We start from the raw sequence: 16,914 nt of genomic DNA on the forward strand, positions 1-16,914 counted from the left end.
AGCTTCACACATTTGTTTCATGCCATCTTTGTTTGTCATTACCCCCCTTCCTTGCCTGTCATCATTTCTTGTGGTTGTCTAATGGAGGAAACACTCCTCTTCCCATTGCGATCAAACAGTATAGATTCTTTGGGGCAAGGTTCTGTCTTTCTATTGCTGTAAAGTGCCAGGCAAAGGTATGGTGCAAGAACCCTATATCTGTGTTACACTAATGGTTCTGAATTACACTATGATGGTTCTGTGACGTGATGCAATGAAGAGAGAGGTGGACACCATCAGCACAATGTGAGGGATGAAAGTGACACAGGTTACCCAGGACACAGGCGAGAAGGGAGATTGCTACTCGGAAGCCAAGGGAAAGGGAGTGTTGGACGTACCACGCTGCAGAGCAGTGTAATCGGCACAGACAAGGAGGCCTAGAGAGAAGAGAGGCCTGCTGCCTAGTCTAGTCTGCTGCCATGATGCCAGAAGCAGAGGGGCGTCTGAAAGGCTGAGCTTCTTTTCCGATGGTGGCTGGCTTAGATAGGAACCCCTCACAAAGATGGCGGCGGGTAGCCCTCATAAAGATGGCGGCTGTATTCAGGAGTGCCCCTCACAAAGATGGCGGCGGCTGCCCCCTCACAATGATGGCATCTGCGTTAAGGCATGCCCCTCACAAAGATGGCAGCTCAGGTCTCTTCCCCAACATACGTGTCCCGTAACAGAAAGGGACCGTGCGCATGCGCATTCGAGGCAAAGCGAAGGAAGATGGTTAAGAAGCGAGAGGGGCTAAGCGTCGCTCAAGAGGTGACAGCCCCTCCCCCCCCCACAGCTGGGAGCGGGGTCACTGTGGGATAGGCCAGGAGGTGTGCGGTGGGGGCGAGAAGGGAACGTGGGGGCGGGGCGAAGGGAGGGGGGCAGAGGCGAGGTGGGGGGCAGGAGAGGCATGTAGGGGGCTGAGGGCAAGGGAGTGGGAAGCGGGTGAATGGGGGACGAGGCGAGGTGGGGGGTGCGGGGAGTGGATTGTTATGCGTAAGGGAAAGATCTTCATTGACGGGCTATCCTGCCCCCCAGATCCATGGGGTTTCTCCTGAGGATTGCAGCTACAAGAGTATCCCGTGCCTCTGGGGCCATTTCTGCTCTTCCCCTGCAAACTGGGGGCCTGGCTGGTGCTGCCGTTTGGAGTTTTTCTGTCCTGCTGATGTCGTGTTCCTGCTCTCCAACTTACTCCCTTCTCACTTGGGTAGGGGTCTCCCTTGGAGGAGACAGTGGTTTGCAAATGCTTTTGGGGAATGAGATTAAAAATCAGTCTCTTCCTAATGAATGAAAGAAATAGGCCCGAACCAATCAAATGAGATTCAGTAGAGAGAAATGGGAAGTGGAGACATAGTCCAGTGAACACATGCAAAACAGAGAAATACAGGTAGGGCATAAACATCACCGAAAAGCCTTGTATTGCATGTTTTGTGTGCCACTGTGACCAAAAAAGCAAATGTCTTATTAAGCTCTATTTTTTTTTTTTAATACGAGTGTTGCGTGTGGTAGTTTTCTGCTCTGCTTAGCCCTATTTAGGCCTTTATTTGAGACAACAGTTATTTCTGGGCACCATGTTTCACTGATTAAGAGTTCAGAGAACTGAGAATGTTTGATTTGGAGATATGACTGCCAAGAATAGACATGGTAGTTGTTTCCACCTCCATGAAGGCATGTTATAAAGAGGACATGGCCTGATTATACAGTCTGATCACAGATTGAGAAATGATGGGGCTCTAGTTGCAGCAGGGAATTCTGGTTAAATGTTGGAGGGTATTGGGAATCTTTTAACTCCAAAGAGTTTGGGTGATGAAACAAGCTGCTTTGGGATGGTGTAGAACCACCTTTGCTGGGGCTGTCAGAGGCTGAGACCTGAAACCTGTCTACCAGAGGGTGGTTTAAGGATATCGACTCAATCCTGCCACAATGATGGGGAAGGAACTAAGTGAGTGTCCCTTCTAACTACAAATGATTCTGTGAAAGGCAATTTTAAAGAGAGATGAATTTGGTCTCTTTAAAGTAGATGGATCTGAGTCTTAGGTTTGAAATATGTGGACACCTTTCAGCTGCACCTCCATCTTCAGCATTTAAACTTTCATTTAACATCACTATTTTCTAAGCCTTTATGCTTGTGAAGAAAACCTTCCAGATAGGAATGGATGTGAGCTGATGCAAGGCTCTTTTCCTGAGCCCTGCTCTAAACACAAAGGCACACTGCTTCAACTAAGAGTGTAATTCAAACAGATGCAACTTTGTGTGTGGATGCTCTTGCATCGGCTTAAACCTGGCACATGGTTGAGCTTGCATCTATAAATTACGGATGCAAACCACATCAATATAAGCCTGGTTCAAACGGATGTAACCAGGTCCTCTCACAAAGTTGAATCCATTTGACATTATGCCTTTAGTTAAACTGTTGCAACTTTTTGTACTTAGACAAGCTCAGGATCTTCCAACAGGCAGCCCCCCAGTGACAATGCTGCTACTCAGAACTTCTCTGAGCCTCAACAGCAGGGGAAATGAGCAAGACTCTGGTTGGTTTCATGGGCACTGTTCAGAATCTGGTAGGTGGTGGTTTAACTCTGCTGCTGCTTCAGAAAGTTATGAATGGCTGTGGTAGATACAGGAGCTAATTACATAGGGAAGGAAGGACCCCCCCCCCAATCATGGTGAATAGGTGGGTGGTTGATGCCCTCACTCCCACCTCCGTAGCCATGGGGCTGGGAGAAATAGAGTAGGAGCCTATAAGGTGGAGGTCCAAGAGAGGTAGCTACTAGCCAAAAGTGATCTGAAAGATAAGTCCCTAGAAGGGCCTGGGGAAAGCACCCTGGTAGGAATCCTAGCACTTCCCCTTCCCAATGTTTGGAGTTGATAGTGAGAGACTGAGTGGTGAATCCTCCTCCTTCATTCTGTTGTATTGGCCTCTGGCTAGTAGATGTCTGGTAAATGTTTTCAGTCCTGCTGGATTTACTCTCTATTGTCGGTGAAATGATTTGTTGAAATGTAAAATTATTGTAAGACCACAGTGAAAATTGAAATAGGTCCATTAACCAAGAGGTTAGCATGTGAACCTAAACAAATTCAATCTTTGCTGGGCTGATATTAATAATTGAGCCTACAACACTGGATTCAGGAACCACTGACTAACAAATGGAGAGAAATACCTTGAACCTGCTAGTAGATGACAAGGGACGAGGCTGCTTCTGGGGGGAAAATCACCTCCCAATGCTTTTGTTTGGCTTTGATCTGTTTTATGAGGGTCATGAGACACAAACCTCATTACCTAACGCTGTTGGATGTTGGCGTATGTGTGATATGGCTGTTTGCCAGCATCTTAATTAGGGGATTCATAAAGGCGGAGGGCAGATGTCAGTTCTTGAAAAGTGCTTTTAGCCTTTCTGCTAGGAAGAATGCTTTTATTAATTCAGTACAAAATGTATTAAAAAAGGATCCAACCCAATTCCGTAAGCAGGGCCGCCTCTTTCCTTTCCTGCCATGTGCGAGTGGTTTTGGACTCCCTTCCCAAGACTGCCTGGGCAAATGAGATTTGTAACAAACATAAAGCCAATTTGGATTGAATCTGCCCCAAAGCTCTGTATTTTCAGAGGTCTCCAGATGGCACATGTATGAAGCCAGAATTCGGTGCAAATTACTGTGCCTGGTGGTACATCTCATGGCAAGGGATTCAGCTGGCTTCAGAATGTTCTTCAGCTTACTTGTTGTGTGCAAAACTGCTGGTCCCTCACCCCAGAGCCCCTTTCATAGCAGTTGATCAGGTAGCAGGAGGGCAGTGGCTGTGCAGGTGAAGGGCAGCTGTGTGCACTCTGATTGCTCTCTCCTTGCTGGATATTTAACACCTGCTTCAGTTATTACTTTAAAGTGAGACTGCTACTAGTTGAAGAGGATGTTGACTTAAATGAAGTCCTTTGTCTGGCTATGGAACAAATAGAGCTCAGACAGCTGTAATGTACACAACATGTGGGAAGCTTATCAGCTCAGTCCTGGAGGGGACCCCCTCTAAAGGCCATGGGGAGCAGGAGAAGGAGTTTGGTCACTGTGACCCATTCACTTCTTGGCAGAGGCTATCAATAAGGAGACCAATTGGTGTGAATTATATTGATGATATTGTGTCCCACTAGGAACCTGGACCAAAAGCAGCTCCCGTGCAGCTTCATTTCATACAGGCCTCTGATAAGTCTATGTTTGTACCCTAGCTAACCTCTCCATGCATTCGTTGTTAGGAGCAAATGCTTTCCATCCACAGCCGGTTCAAACACACAGCTTCTTTCTAGGGAAGCTCTGTGGAGAGCTGCCCCTGGGGATTTTGGGGAAGCGTTACAGTTTCTCAAGTTCTAAAGTTTTACAGTCTACGGCGCCCTGGGGAGAGGCTCTGGCAGCCCTCAGAATAAGGGGTAATTCTCAATGGGGTTGCTCTGATTTCTTCCCCAGCACTTATTATATTTTTTCTTTTCTTTTGCTGGCAACAAAAGACTGCGTGGACTATGCAGCCACACGCAATGCCGGCTCCTGAGTCAAAAATCCCAAGTGAGGTAATGAAGCGGCCATACCAGGATAGCACATACAGAGAGCCTTCTGCCCATTTCTAGTGCCGTTCCTCTGAGGAGCTCTAAGCACTTCACAAACAATTAAACCTTCCAATCCCCCCACCCTCAGCGAGGTAGGTAGTAGTCCCCCAATTTACAGGTGTTGTCACCTGCCTCCAAGGTAACACAGTGAATCAATGTTAGGGACAGGAATAGAACCTAGGAATCTTCTTATCCCCATTAACAAGGCAGAAAAACCAGGGAAAAGAAACAAAATTTCCAGAGGAAGGGATTTTGTTCCATCACTAATATTCCCCATTCTCTGTGTTCCTAGTGGAGATTATTTTCACCTGTTTGTGCCCCAGCCTCAACAAAGGTGTCAGCACAGCTCTGGGGAACATTTGTTGTGAACTGCTTCTGCAGGAGCCCAGCTTTGGTTTTGATGAAATGATAAAAATAGTTGGAACCTTTTAATCATAATTAAGAGTCTGGAGGATTTTAGTTGGCAGAAAGTCAAAATGTGAGGGAGTGGCACAAAATAAACTCTACTTAAATCACATTCAGTCGTGAAAGTGGTGAGTGAAGCGTGCACTGAGAGACAGCAAACAAAATGAGAGGCACCCTTAAGGAAGAGCCGGTAGTTGGTGGCTTTGAGAGGGGAACGGTGGGGGAAGGAAAAGAGACATTGGGGAGGAACAGCTGGCCATGACTGATTAAGCATTGGTGCTAGCAGTTGACTGCTCTGTCATGGGGTTTGTCTAACTAAACTAAGATAAAAGGTGAATGCATTAGCTGGCATGTGTTACGTGTTCTGTCTATACCAGGCATTAACACAAGTTAGTTAAAACACTTCAGGTAACACAATTAAAAAATGCCCCTTTTATCATCCCACTCAACGACACAAGCTGTTGGAGGGGTTTTGATGTAGTTGCTTGTTAAATGTGACCACTCACTTCCCTCCCCCACCCAGGAAATCCAGACCATGTTCCCTGGATCAGTGCAAGCTCTGGGCTGTATTGGCTCAGGGGAAGCTGTTCTTGCTGCCAGGAGGATCCACACAGTGTTTTGTCAATGACAGCAAGGCCCCTTCTCTCTGTATCAATCTGTTGTCTCTAGTTTGGTACTTAGATTGTAAGCCCCTTGGGGCAGGGATCATTTTTGGGTCAGTGTTTGTACAGTGGGGTCCTGGTCTATGGCGGTGGCTCCTAAATGCTATGGAAATACAAATAATCATACAGTTGACTTGGAAACTGCAGTCTGGTAAGAAGCTGGGGGGCTTGAATCTCACTGTTATAGGTGCCAAATTATTGTGTGTGTGGGCCAAAGGGATGTCTCCTGACACCACCCCGCTGGAATTGTTGGGGGTGGGAACAGTGGTTACAAAATTCCACACCAGCCCTTGTGCTCCTGCCCCATCCGGACCCTACGGTGCAAGAAGAGAAGCCACCAGCTCCACCAAATCATAGTTTGTGGCTATGGAAAACTTCTACTGCTGGTTCATTGTAAAAGGGGCAAGTGCTGACTTGACTCCACCAGACTCCCCTGCTGCTGCTCTCTAATGAGCCCCCTCAGTTACTGCCCTCATTGCCCTACGCTGAGTCTGCTCAACTGCCCCCCGGTGATAGCCTGTATGCTTGCCCTGAGCAGCGTGTGAGAGAATTGTTAATTAGTCCAGGATTGAGTTGTAAGTGGTTAATCAGAGATCAGTGCCATTGATTTTCCTGTGTAATGATCGGTGGTAACATCTTTTCTCACTACCTTGGAGGACGACAGGGTCTTTGAAAACCAAGGCAGCTGGGTTTAATTCCACCAGGTTAATTTATGCAGGATGCTGCTGTTCCCCAGCTCCCAGGTTTTGAAGTATCTCACCGGGCGAGATCCAATTCTTCTGGCCACTTGTCCCTCCTCAGCCCTGCTTCTGCAGCCTGCTGCTCATGCACAGCACAGGGTGTGGTGGCAGATGATTGCAATGGGGCTAGCAATGATTTCAAAGCTAGTTAATGTCAAAGGCCATGTGCCTGCTGGGATTTGGGTGTCACCTTGTCTAATTATCCCTGATATTTTCCCCCACTGGACTGCAAGCCTGTAAGGCAGAGCTTTCCCTCTGGAAAGCTTAAAGCCCTGGTTGCTGGGCTTGGAATAGCTGGGATTCCCTGCAGAGTTGTTCAGCTGTGGTATAATTCGTTCCTGGGGGAGTCCTTCCCAAACTCAAGCATGTTGGTCACCTCTGTTGGTGCTTCAGCCCTTTGATTCTCCCCCTTTCCTTTCCTCCTCACCCCAGAATAAAGGCAGCTTCTTGGAAAATAAATTAAACCTGCTAATTAGATGACTAGCTTATGTAGCTGCGGTAACTTCTTGCTGCACCGTGACTGAACCCAGATACTTGGTGCAGGATGGCAATCTCTCGGCAGGGCAGAGGCAATGGGGATCACCTTGTCCTTGCTCTACTCTTCCAAATATTGGAGACCTCTGTGCTGAGCCTGTTCGTTCATCTGTGGTTCAGGAGCTCTACAACTAGTCTGTGCTGGAGGCTGTGGCGCTAACATATTTTAGTGAGGAGAATGTGACATCCGCTGTTCCCTCCCACCCCCACATCACACAGGCAGGCTGAAGTGCCTCATGTCCTCTTGTTTCGCCTTTGCTTTCCTGGCTGCTTGTTCCCCTTTGCAGCATTAATTCAGGGCCTAGTCCCTGAGGTTCTTGCCAGGGTGAACCGTCTCCCACTTGATCCCCTTCCTCACTGTGTAAACGTCCATTAGGTCACTTCTCTGCCTGTGAGTAAAGGGGAAAAGCCAAGGCAAATAGAGGCGAGGGATAGAATGGAGGATCAGATCTTAACAAGAGGCACTGGCCTCTACAGGGGTCTTCAGGACTACTCCAGCCACAACTGGAGTTGATAGCCCAAGGACTTAGCACCCCAGCTGCGTGGGATGGGGCTGTACTGAATTCTTACAGTGATAAATATCCATTTGCTGGGATCGCTGTGTTCCAAGCAACTTACCCATGCACTGTGCTCAGGCCAGGGGATCGGAGAGCCTCATGAAACCCATAGCTCAGCTGATTTTTTTTTTTTTTTTTTTAGGTGTGAGATTTTTAATGGAGAAATCCCATCTCCTAGAACTGGAAGGGACCTTGAAAGGTCATTGAGTCCAGCCCCCTGCCTTCACTAGCAGGACCAAGTACTGATTTTGCCCCAGATCCCCAAGTGGCCCCCTCAAGGATTGAACTCACAACCCTGGGTTTAGCAGGCCAATGCTCAAACCACTGAGCTATCCCTCCCCCCACACCACACCACAGTGGGGCTGCCACCCCTTCTCTTGAGCTGGGAAGGCCGGAGCTGCTGGGTTGCGGAGGGAAGGCGGATGCCAGTGATTATTGCGGCTGCTGCTGTGTGTTTCAGATTGATGGCCTGGAGGAGAAGCTGTCCCTCTGCAGACAAAGCATGGAGGAGGTGGACCTTAAGCTGCGCAGAGAAGAGCTCAGTCCTGAAGGAAGGTACGGGTGATTCCCCTCTATTCAAACCTGGATAGTGGTGCTGCAGGCTGCTGTGTGCTCATGCAAACCACTGACAGTTAGCTTTGTTGGTAGTACTCAGTAAAACCTCTGTTGCCAGAACAAGAATTTGCTGAGTTTGCCAGGCTGGGCCCCTGATTTGATGCTTGTTTAAGGATGGAGAGAACTGGTTTTCTTTCTCTTCCAGGGAGGCAGGGGGTGACATGGTCAGAGTGCTGAACTTGGCTTCCGCTTCCCTGTTTGCAAACTCTCTGTGCATGTAGCCCAAGCAGTACCCAGTCCTATTTGCTTCCAGAGTTTGGACCCCAGCACTAATAGGAAACAGCTGTGTGAGCTGGACAGATGTTTTGGGTAGCAGCATGCAACTGATCTTGCATAGACCACCTTAGTTCAGAGGTGCAGTAACTAGTGTGTGCTGAATATTCAAGTATCAGAGGGGTAGCCGTGTTAGTCTGAATCTGTAAAAAGCAACAGAGGGTCCTGTGGCACCTTTAAGACTAACAGAAGTATTGGGAGCATAAGCTTTCGTGGGTAAGAACCTCACTTCTTCAGATGCAAGTAGAGGTACTGGTGATTCCCCTCTATTCAAACCTTGCATCTGAAGAAGTGAGGTTCTTACCCATGAAAGTTTATGCTCCCAATACTTCTGAATATTCAAGGCGCCCTAAGCCAAATGCTAGGTTGAATCCAGTCAGAATAATCCCAAGGGGACTGAATTTTGACTCCATCCACCATGGGGACCGGGTTGCAATAGGGATCCTGGTGATAGCCTAGAGTGGACCTAACTATGTCTCTCAACAGTGCAGTGAGATGGTTAGTTTCCATTTCCACTCTCGAATGGAACCTTGCTGTAACTTGGTCCCCTAACCCTAGTAGTGCTATAGACAGAGCCTTTCCCTGAATGTGATCACCCAGCCTCAGCCATGTCCCTGCTGAGACCCATTTCTTCCATTTGTTAGCAGCCTATTGCTCTCCTTCTAACAGGGAAACTGAGTCATCAAAATGTAGGCACAGGAAGAGAGCAGCCTGCCAACTAGATCCTATCAGCCTATTGTTCCATCTAATCTATTCTCCGGCGCTCGGTCCAGTTCTAGGTGTCCCAAGCAATGTGCTTTTACCTCTTCCCTTGAGAAACTCTTCCAGTCTCTGACTTGCCATTAAGTTCTTCTATTCAGCCTAAATGTTCCTGGGCTTGGTTTCTCCCCATAACTCCTAGTTTTCTCCCATGGGTTACCAGGCTCAATTTCTCTCCTTTCTCAGAGAGTTCTGTCTCCTCTCTCCCCACTTTTTCAGTCCTTATCTCACAACATTTTTTGTCCTAAGTTAAACTCTTCCTTGTATGTCACATCACCCAGCACCTTCTCTACCCTCCCTCAAATTAGTCCGTCTCTTTCTGTTAATGATGTGACCAGAAGCCCCAGCCTTACAGTGATCCACTGACTATCTCCCCGGCTCTCAAATTCAATGTATTGCCACTTATCGTTACCCTGAGTTCGGCCCTTCAGCCAGTTCCCAATCCATGTGATAAGGCTCCTATCCTTAGAACAAATGTGTCAGAAGAAGTGCCCGGGTCTGCGACATCCATTCAGTCTTCTGCCAAGGAAGTGACCAAGCTTGACCGCTCATGCTTTTGCTAACATCTAGCTATCTCCAGATTTTTTCTGTTTGTCCCATGAGGGAAGCTATTGACCTGGTGAGCCTAAGTCACCGGGATAGGTCTGCTTTCCAATTTTGCTGTCCCCACCCTCCCACTAAAGCCTGACTGGATTCATAGTAAGTTTGGTGTTTTCATTGCCTGGGGCTCCGTGTCATTCAGTCCTGCGGAGCTGCATGCGTTCAGCTTGGCCATGCTTTTTAAACAGTCTCACTTCCTTCCTAAGCCTGAGAGCCTTTTCCCTTGATTTCTCTAGCTCGGCAGGTTTGTAAACAGTGATACAGCAGCTCAGCTACTTCAGAATCAGGCAGCTTAAGCGTCTCTTCTCATTTCCTCATGGGCTGCACTCCGCATTTCCTTTTCCCCGGATGTATTTCAGAGTCCTTCTGTTCCTCTCCTGCTATTATTAATGCACCCTGCCTTATTACAGCCCTTCTCTCTTCCCTTAACTAACTGTACAATAAGGCTTGTATCCAGCTTTAAAGTGCCTGCTTTCCCTAAAGGGGAACAAACAGCCCTATGACACAATGCCACAGAGCCTGCTTGGAGCAGGGAGATAGATAATTTGTTGGTGTGTGTTTGTTTACACCACACTTGCCAGAGCTGCAGCAGTTTTCAGGCCTTTAAATTGTGGATTAATCAATCATTGTGCAGCTGAAAATACAGGGTTTTCAATCACCCTGAATTCTGTGTGATACAGCTGGTTCTTACTGCAATCAGACACATCTCCTTTGCCTGAGCCATTGGGGAGTTTGTGCAAAATGGGGGCCTTGGAAACAGGAGGGAAGAATTTTTCTTCAGTCTTTGGCTCTGAAATGTGGGAACAACATGGGGCTGTGAGCTGCTGGGCAGTGTTAGGGAGTGGGGGGTTCTCTTCCAGACTCTGCACCAAGGCCATTGCCTCCTTTCAGGGGGAGGGGGCCGGGCACAGCGAGGCTCCATGTGTGAGTGAGACCAGCTGTGACAGTACAGAAGCTTCTTTTTGTCCAATGGTGTTTTGACAGGCCTGAGCCTCCACACGCCCATGCCCCATTCCCAGGGCCAGGGGCTGCTTTTTCTTGCTTCCCCTGAGCATTCTGAATAGCCCAGCCTGTGGGCATTTTCCTCACTGGATCAGAAGAGCTCATGCCTTCCCTGGGATGTGATCACTCAGTGTACGAGGCCCTGCCTGTTCCTGGGGCAGACATCAGAGCCTCTTGCTCGAGAGGGAGCAGCTATCCCAGCTAATTGGAAAGGCACTTCCCCTAAGCCCAGAACTCCTCTTTTGGGGCAGAGGCTTTCCACCACCATACAGCATATGAGCTTGTGCAGAGCAATAGCATTTGCCGGTGTGTAACAAGGCCACATCTTCTCATTACAGAAAGTCACTGGAGAGAGAGAGAAGCCTGCTTGTGACCAAAGCTGAAACCTATGGTAAGGCTGTCTTTAAATATAGCCACTCGGAGCGAGGCTGGGGAGGATGGCCACAGTCTGCACTGCACTCAGCGTCCCATTTAAACTCCTGCCCCACTCTCTGATTTTGCTCAGCCAAAAAATGACTGAGGGAGAAGTTGAGGCAGATCTATTCAGCCGCTTTTAATCTGAGAGCAGGCTCCTGCCTCAAGTATCGCACAGCTGGGACCAGCCTGAGGCCCATTAAAGGGGTCTGGCTCCGCAGGAAGTGCTGCGCACCTCCCCTCTGGAAACCAGGCCCCTTTAAGGCCATCTCAAGTTGGGGACGTAAAATCACTAGTCTCTCTTGAAAGACTTGGCCAGCAAAATGGCCTCCCTGCATCTCAGCCCGAGAGTTACCACAGAGGTTCAAAAAATAAAATTCAGTGCAACTGAAACCTCTTCCAAATGCACAGTAGAAAACATCCGGGAGGCTTCTACTCACGTGAGTGTCTGCCCCTATCTCTAGTGGCTCAGGCCCCAGGCTGTCCCTGGAGAGCACATCAGTCTGCACTGACACAGGTGGAGTACCTCAAGGCCAGAGCCAGGTAGGGGAAGGCTGAGCATCCTGCCCTCCCCATCCTATACCCATCCCCCCCCCCGCCCCGTGTCCTAATGTGAATGTGGTGGAGCTGGAGTCCCTCTCAAGTACTCTAGGCATGCACTATGGGTCAGCGGCTGGACACCCTCCCCCCCATCCCCTGCTTTGTATGTGGTGCAGTCCCCTGCACGTTCTAGTCCAATCTCCAGCCAGGAAGTGTTTTCTCCTCTTTTTTTTTTTTTTTCTGGGTGTACTGTGTGGCATTAGGCTGCCCCCTGCTGGCAGAATTGAGGTTTTTGTAGCCACATTCAACTTTTAAACTTGTCGCCTCATGAGGTTCTGACACAAGGCTTAGTTAGATTCATCTGAGTCTTACCTGTGGTCTGATGACTGATCCTGAAAGGGGGCTGCGTGCCCTCCCTGCTCCTTGACATCAATGGTAAATAGAGACACTTATTCCCTTGCAGCATCAGGATCTGCCTGTAGCATCCTGTGCAGGTATGTTGTAGCTTGATGCATGCTGAGCACAGTTGCTGTGGTTGTTAGCACACACCGTTCCCAGTTCCTCCCTGGGCATAGGCATCAGTAGATGATTCCTGAGACACCAGTGCTGCATCTCTGAGAGTGATCCTCAACAGGCTTGTCCTTCACTCACTTCAAGGAGTCTGGATCTACATGAACATGTGGGGCTTTCCCAGAGTGAGGGAGCTCCTGGCTGGGTTCCCTCATTGACACAGCAGCTTATCTGTGCAGAGTCCCCAACGCACAGGGGGGTGTCTGCTGTGCAGGCAGGGAAGCTGCCTAGAAAGTTGTCATGTGTCTTGGGCCGAGTACTGTACCCAGCACAAGGGGGCCTAGAGTTTTGATGCCCCCTCCTCTCCCCACTCTGCAACCTCAGTCTGAATAACTAGCACAGGCCAGGCTGGGCTCAGCAAAGCCCGGCATAAGGTTTACAACCTGTCGAAGAGCTTGTTCTCTTCCTTCCTGACTTTGTCCAAGGAAGCAGCAAGGATTGGCCTATCACAGGGGTGGGCAAACTACAGCCCGCGGGACCATCCTGCCCAGCCCCCGAACTCCTGACCCGGGTGGCGAACTCCCAGCCCATCCCTGCTGTCTCCCCCTCCCCTGCAGCCTCAGCTTGTTCGCTCCGCCGCCAGTGCAATGCTCTGGGAAGCGGGGCTGTGAGCTCCTGGGGCAGCACAGCTGCAGAGCCTGGCCTGACCCGGTGCGCTGTGCTGTGGGGTGGGGGCAGTGGCCAGCGTAGCCCGTCTCCAGCCAGGCAGCGCAGCTGTAGCACCGCCAGCCAGCGGTGCTCCAGGCAGCGCGGTGAGGGAGTTGGATAGAGGGCAGGGGAGTTCGGGGTGGTGGTCAGGGGGTGGGGGGGTGGATAGGGGTCAGGGTGGGAAATAAGGGGTTGAGTGGGGGTAGGGGGGCCAGTCGGGGCAGGGGTTCGGGGGGGCTGTCAGGAATGAGAGGAGGGGTTGGATGGGGCAGCAGGGGTCCAGGAGCAGTCAGGGGACAGGGAGCAGGGGAGTGTGGATGGGGCAGGAGTTGTGGGGGAGCACAACCCTCTCCCCTAACCAGCCCTCCATACAATTTCCAAAACCCGATGCAGCCCTCAGGCCAAAAAGTTTGCCTGCCCCTGGCCTATCGCCCGCTTTGGGCAGGGTGGGGGACGCTGGCAGCAGCTGGGATAGCGTGGAACTAATAGGCAAACGCCTTTTCTGGGTTAGCACTTACCCTTTCTCCAGGACATATCTGTGAGAGCTCCGGATCCACAAATTATCACCAAGCAGAGTGCAATTGGAGGGGACACAGAGCGCTGAGCGACCGAGGCTTGTGGGAGTTGAGAATTAGGACTCAGCCAGGGGCTAGAGCTCATAACTTCATTGTTAAAGTAAGATTGCAGGGGCTCATCTGGGTAAAGCAGATTCATACAGAGCTGGCCTTAGGGAACTAACAAATGCAGGACAGTGGATTAAATTACCCCATCCAGACTCCTCTAGCAGCACCAGAAAAGGGGTCAGAGCTGGAGCGTTCTGCTGTTGCACTCAGAACAAAGAGGGTCACCACTGAGCTGCTTATCAAGTAAGCAATTCTAGTAGTTTAACCTCCCCTTGTAAAGTCAGCTAGCAACACAATGGTCCCTTAATAGACTGGATTCTCAAGTGGCAGCAGTGCAGTGGCTGTTCAGCAGGGTGCATGCAACAGACCCAGTGCCACTCTGAAAACCCCTGCAAAAAGCTGAAATCTTGCTCTAGGAACCCATCATAAGGTAGAGGCTTGCATGTCAAATGCTAATAGCTTACAGCTGCTTCAGGAAAAATACTGCAGGGGAGAGGATTGGACTTGGATCTAGTAAAGCAGAGAATCAGTATTCAGGACTCCTGGGTTCTGTGCTGTGTGCTCTTAGCAGCCACCTACTGTCCCTGCCCCTCAGTTCCCCTTTGTCAAACAGGGGCAGTGATCCCCACCTATCTTCACAAAGCATGTTGAGATCTCAGGCTGAGTGCCACAAAATTAGCATTAATCAGAATTCACATGCTCCTTCAAACACGTGCACTAGGCTCTGAACTACCCTGTGTGCTGCCTATCTATCTGGCAGCTGGCAGGTGAGAGTGCAAAACTCCCTTCCCAGCCCACAGGGGTTATCTGCCTGGAATTAGCAGTATTGATCAGGGAGGGATCTGTAGTAGTGAAGTGCCAAGGAACTGTTCAAAGGTGATGCAATGTAAAGATCATTAACTGCTTCTGCACAGGCAATGAAGTATTATGTAGGAGACAGCAAAATACACCTATTAAAGCAGCTGACTGTATGTGAGGCTGCAGGATGGCTGCCAAAGCTTGAGCTGTGTACAGAGTTCTGTCCAAGGTCCTGATTCAGATGGCCACAGGGAAGAGGCGGGAGCCCAGCTGGGGAAGTGACACTTACAACCAACACCACCTCTGTATTTCCCATGTGAAGTTAGTGGCTGGTGCTAGAGTCCTGCAGACTGCCACGTATAGAATAGGTACAGCACTGGCAGTACCAGCTATCTTTATAACCACCCTCCCACACCATTCTCCAGAAAATGAGGGAGGCATTCTATCTCCATGGCCCATTCAGGCCTTGGCCTTCAACAAGGGGTGATTTGTATAATGAGGCTACCTATACACCTGTAGGAAGTGGACTGAGGTCAAACAGCTATTAGCTGATACCTTTCAGACACTACTGAACCAGGCAGGAGGCGCCTCTCTGTTCTTGGGCCTGTCCAGTCCCTCACAATGAGGGGCAGTTTGAAGAGTAGCAGCTCTGCATGTTTACAAAGAACTAGACTAGAGCAAAGTACCTGGCAGGTCGCAGCAGTTGAATGAAGCTGATCCCTACAGGGAGTTTCCCTCCATGCTTGAGAGAAAGGGGGATTACTGTTCCTTGGAGCAGTGGGTGGCAGCTGTGATGCAGGAAGAGAGGCTGTATCTTATATGCTGGTTTGATTTTGTTTTCTAGAGAAAGAACTAAAAGTGCTCCGTCAGGAAAATCGCAAGAACGCAGCCATTGCAATGGCCATAGTACTGTTGATTATTGTTGTTTACACCTGCTGGACAATGTAATCATAGTTCAGAACTCTCACTACTGACCACAGGGCTCCACTGCAAAGACCTCTTCCTTCTCCAGCTGATGTGTCTCCCACCCACGGGGCTGGTCAGCTTTTCAGACCATTAGGCACCTGCAGTCTTCATGGCCTGGACAGCCTTATCTCTGGCAGCTGAGGATCTTGAAGGCAACGGGAAGCTAAAGACACAGCACAAGTGGGTTTGGAGAGCAGACTGAAGTTCAGCTGGAGCCACCTGCTCCACATACTGTCCTGAGGGGCCCGTGGAACAGAGACTGCAAATTAATTTCAGGGGGATGAATGACCCAAGTTCCCCTTTTCTTAGTGGGCCTTCTCTGTTCCTTGCTGCTCACTACAAGGCTTTGGAGCCTGAAATCCTCTCTGCTCAGCCCAGGCAGAACCTGGGAAAGCTTCCCTCTTGCTGTGCCTCAACCCTGAGCTGAAGGGACCAATCTCTAGAGCTCAAAGGGGGAGTTCAGTCATTGTGCCCCTCTCCTGTGATTGCCAAAAATCCCCATGTGTAGTAGTACCAGTTATAGGGACACTTTTCAAAATATCTTCCCGCTAACCTGAAGGGGGCCAGAGGAGTCACGACCTGAAAATGGGGTCTTTGGGGTGGTGTTTTCCTGCCACTCAGCCAAATGAACCAAGAGGGCAGGAAGACAATAGCCGTTCCTAAACCCTGGGTGTTGGTGTGTGTCTATGTACAGCCTCCGCCCCCGAGGCAGGGCCCAGCAAAGAGAACTGCAGTCTCAGAGGGATAGTTCTGGGACACCAAGGATTAAAACTCACTGGCTTAATGGCGGGGCGCTCTGAACTCAGGGTTGAAGCTGTATTGTTTTTTAAATAAAGTCATTTGAACATATGAAAGAGCAAATGCATCATTCTATAGCCTCCCCCTGCCTGTGCACTTCCTGCAGCTGGAAATCCAACTAATCAGCAACCAGATAGCTAGTATGAGGCTCTTCACTCAAGTATCAGAGGGGTAGCCGTGTTAGTCTGAATCTGTAAAAAGCAACAGAGGGTCCTGTGGCACCTTTGAGACTAACAGAAGTATTGGGAGCATAAGCTTTCGTGGGTAAGAACCTCACTTCTTCAGATGCAAGTAATGGAAATCTCCAGAGGCAGGTATAAATCAGTGTGGAGATAACGAGGTTAGTTCAATCAGGGAGGGTGAGGTGCTCTGCTAGCAGTTGAGGTGTGAACACAGAGGGAGGAGAAACTGTTTCTGTAGTTGGATAGCCATTCACAGTCTTTGTTTAATCCTGATCTGATGGTGTCAAATTTGCAAATGAACTGGAGCTCAGCAGTTTCTCTTTGGAGTCTGGCTACTTAAGGTAGCCATCTTACAGCAAAAAAACTTCAGGACAAGCTTATGCTCCCAGTACTTCTGTTAGTCTCAAAGGTGCCACAGGACCCTCTGTTGCTCTTCACTCAAGGCAATATCAGCCTGGCTGTAACACCATGACTTCAGAATGCACCATCCGTTCCAACATTGCAGGGAACAGTCTAGGCATCAGTGGGCAGAATCTTACTGATTTTGCTGAAAAATCAGAAAAAAACAAATGGGGCTACATGGAGCCCCGGGCATCTGGTTAGCAGAACTACCAGCTTCAATCACCTGCA

At 49.5% G+C, this 16,914-nt stretch overlaps 1 protein-coding gene across 2 annotated transcripts; it reads left to right on the top strand.

Annotated features, from left to right (window-relative positions):
• Positions 1-703: 703 nt before the first annotated feature.
• Positions 704-16,158, top strand: CCDC167 (coiled-coil domain containing 167). 2 transcript variants are annotated; one of them, XM_034764822.1, is made up of 5 exons: positions 721-786; positions 1,054-1,222; positions 7,957-8,051; positions 11,084-11,136; positions 15,183-16,158. In XM_034764822.1, the coding sequence occupies exons 2-5, from the start codon at positions 1,058-1,060 to the stop codon at positions 15,284-15,286; spliced, it is 417 nt and encodes a 138-aa protein (XP_034620713.1). In that variant the 5' UTR covers positions 721-786; positions 1,054-1,057; the 3' UTR covers positions 15,287-16,158. The 2 variants fall into 2 exon arrangements, with proteins under 2 accessions (XP_034620714.1, XP_034620713.1); XM_034764823.1 differs by lacking the exon at positions 1,054-1,222 and having other exon boundaries at positions 704-786.
• Positions 16,159-16,914: the final 756 nt, after the last annotated feature.

Source organism: Trachemys scripta, chromosome 3 (assembly GCF_013100865.1).
Source record: "Trachemys scripta elegans isolate TJP31775 chromosome 3, CAS_Tse_1.0, whole genome shotgun sequence".
Taxonomy (NCBI): domain Eukaryota; kingdom Metazoa; phylum Chordata; order Testudines; family Emydidae; genus Trachemys; species Trachemys scripta.

What these genes read in the sequence shown, in the direction of transcription:
- CCDC167 (XM_034764822.1), top strand. Translation starts at nt 1,058, where the DNA reads ATGGGGTTTCTCCTGAGGATTGCAGCTACAAGAGTATCCCGTGCCTCT. An exon ending in CTTACTCCCTTCTCACTTGG is followed by an intron (nt 1,223 to 7,956) that starts GTAGGGGTCTCC and finishes TGTGTGTTTCAG; the next exon opens with ATTGATGGCCTGGAGGAGAA. An exon ending in GAGCTCAGTCCTGAAGGAAG is followed by an intron (nt 8,052 to 11,083) that starts GTACGGGTGATT and finishes TTCTCATTACAG; the next exon opens with AAAGTCACTGGAGAGAGAGA.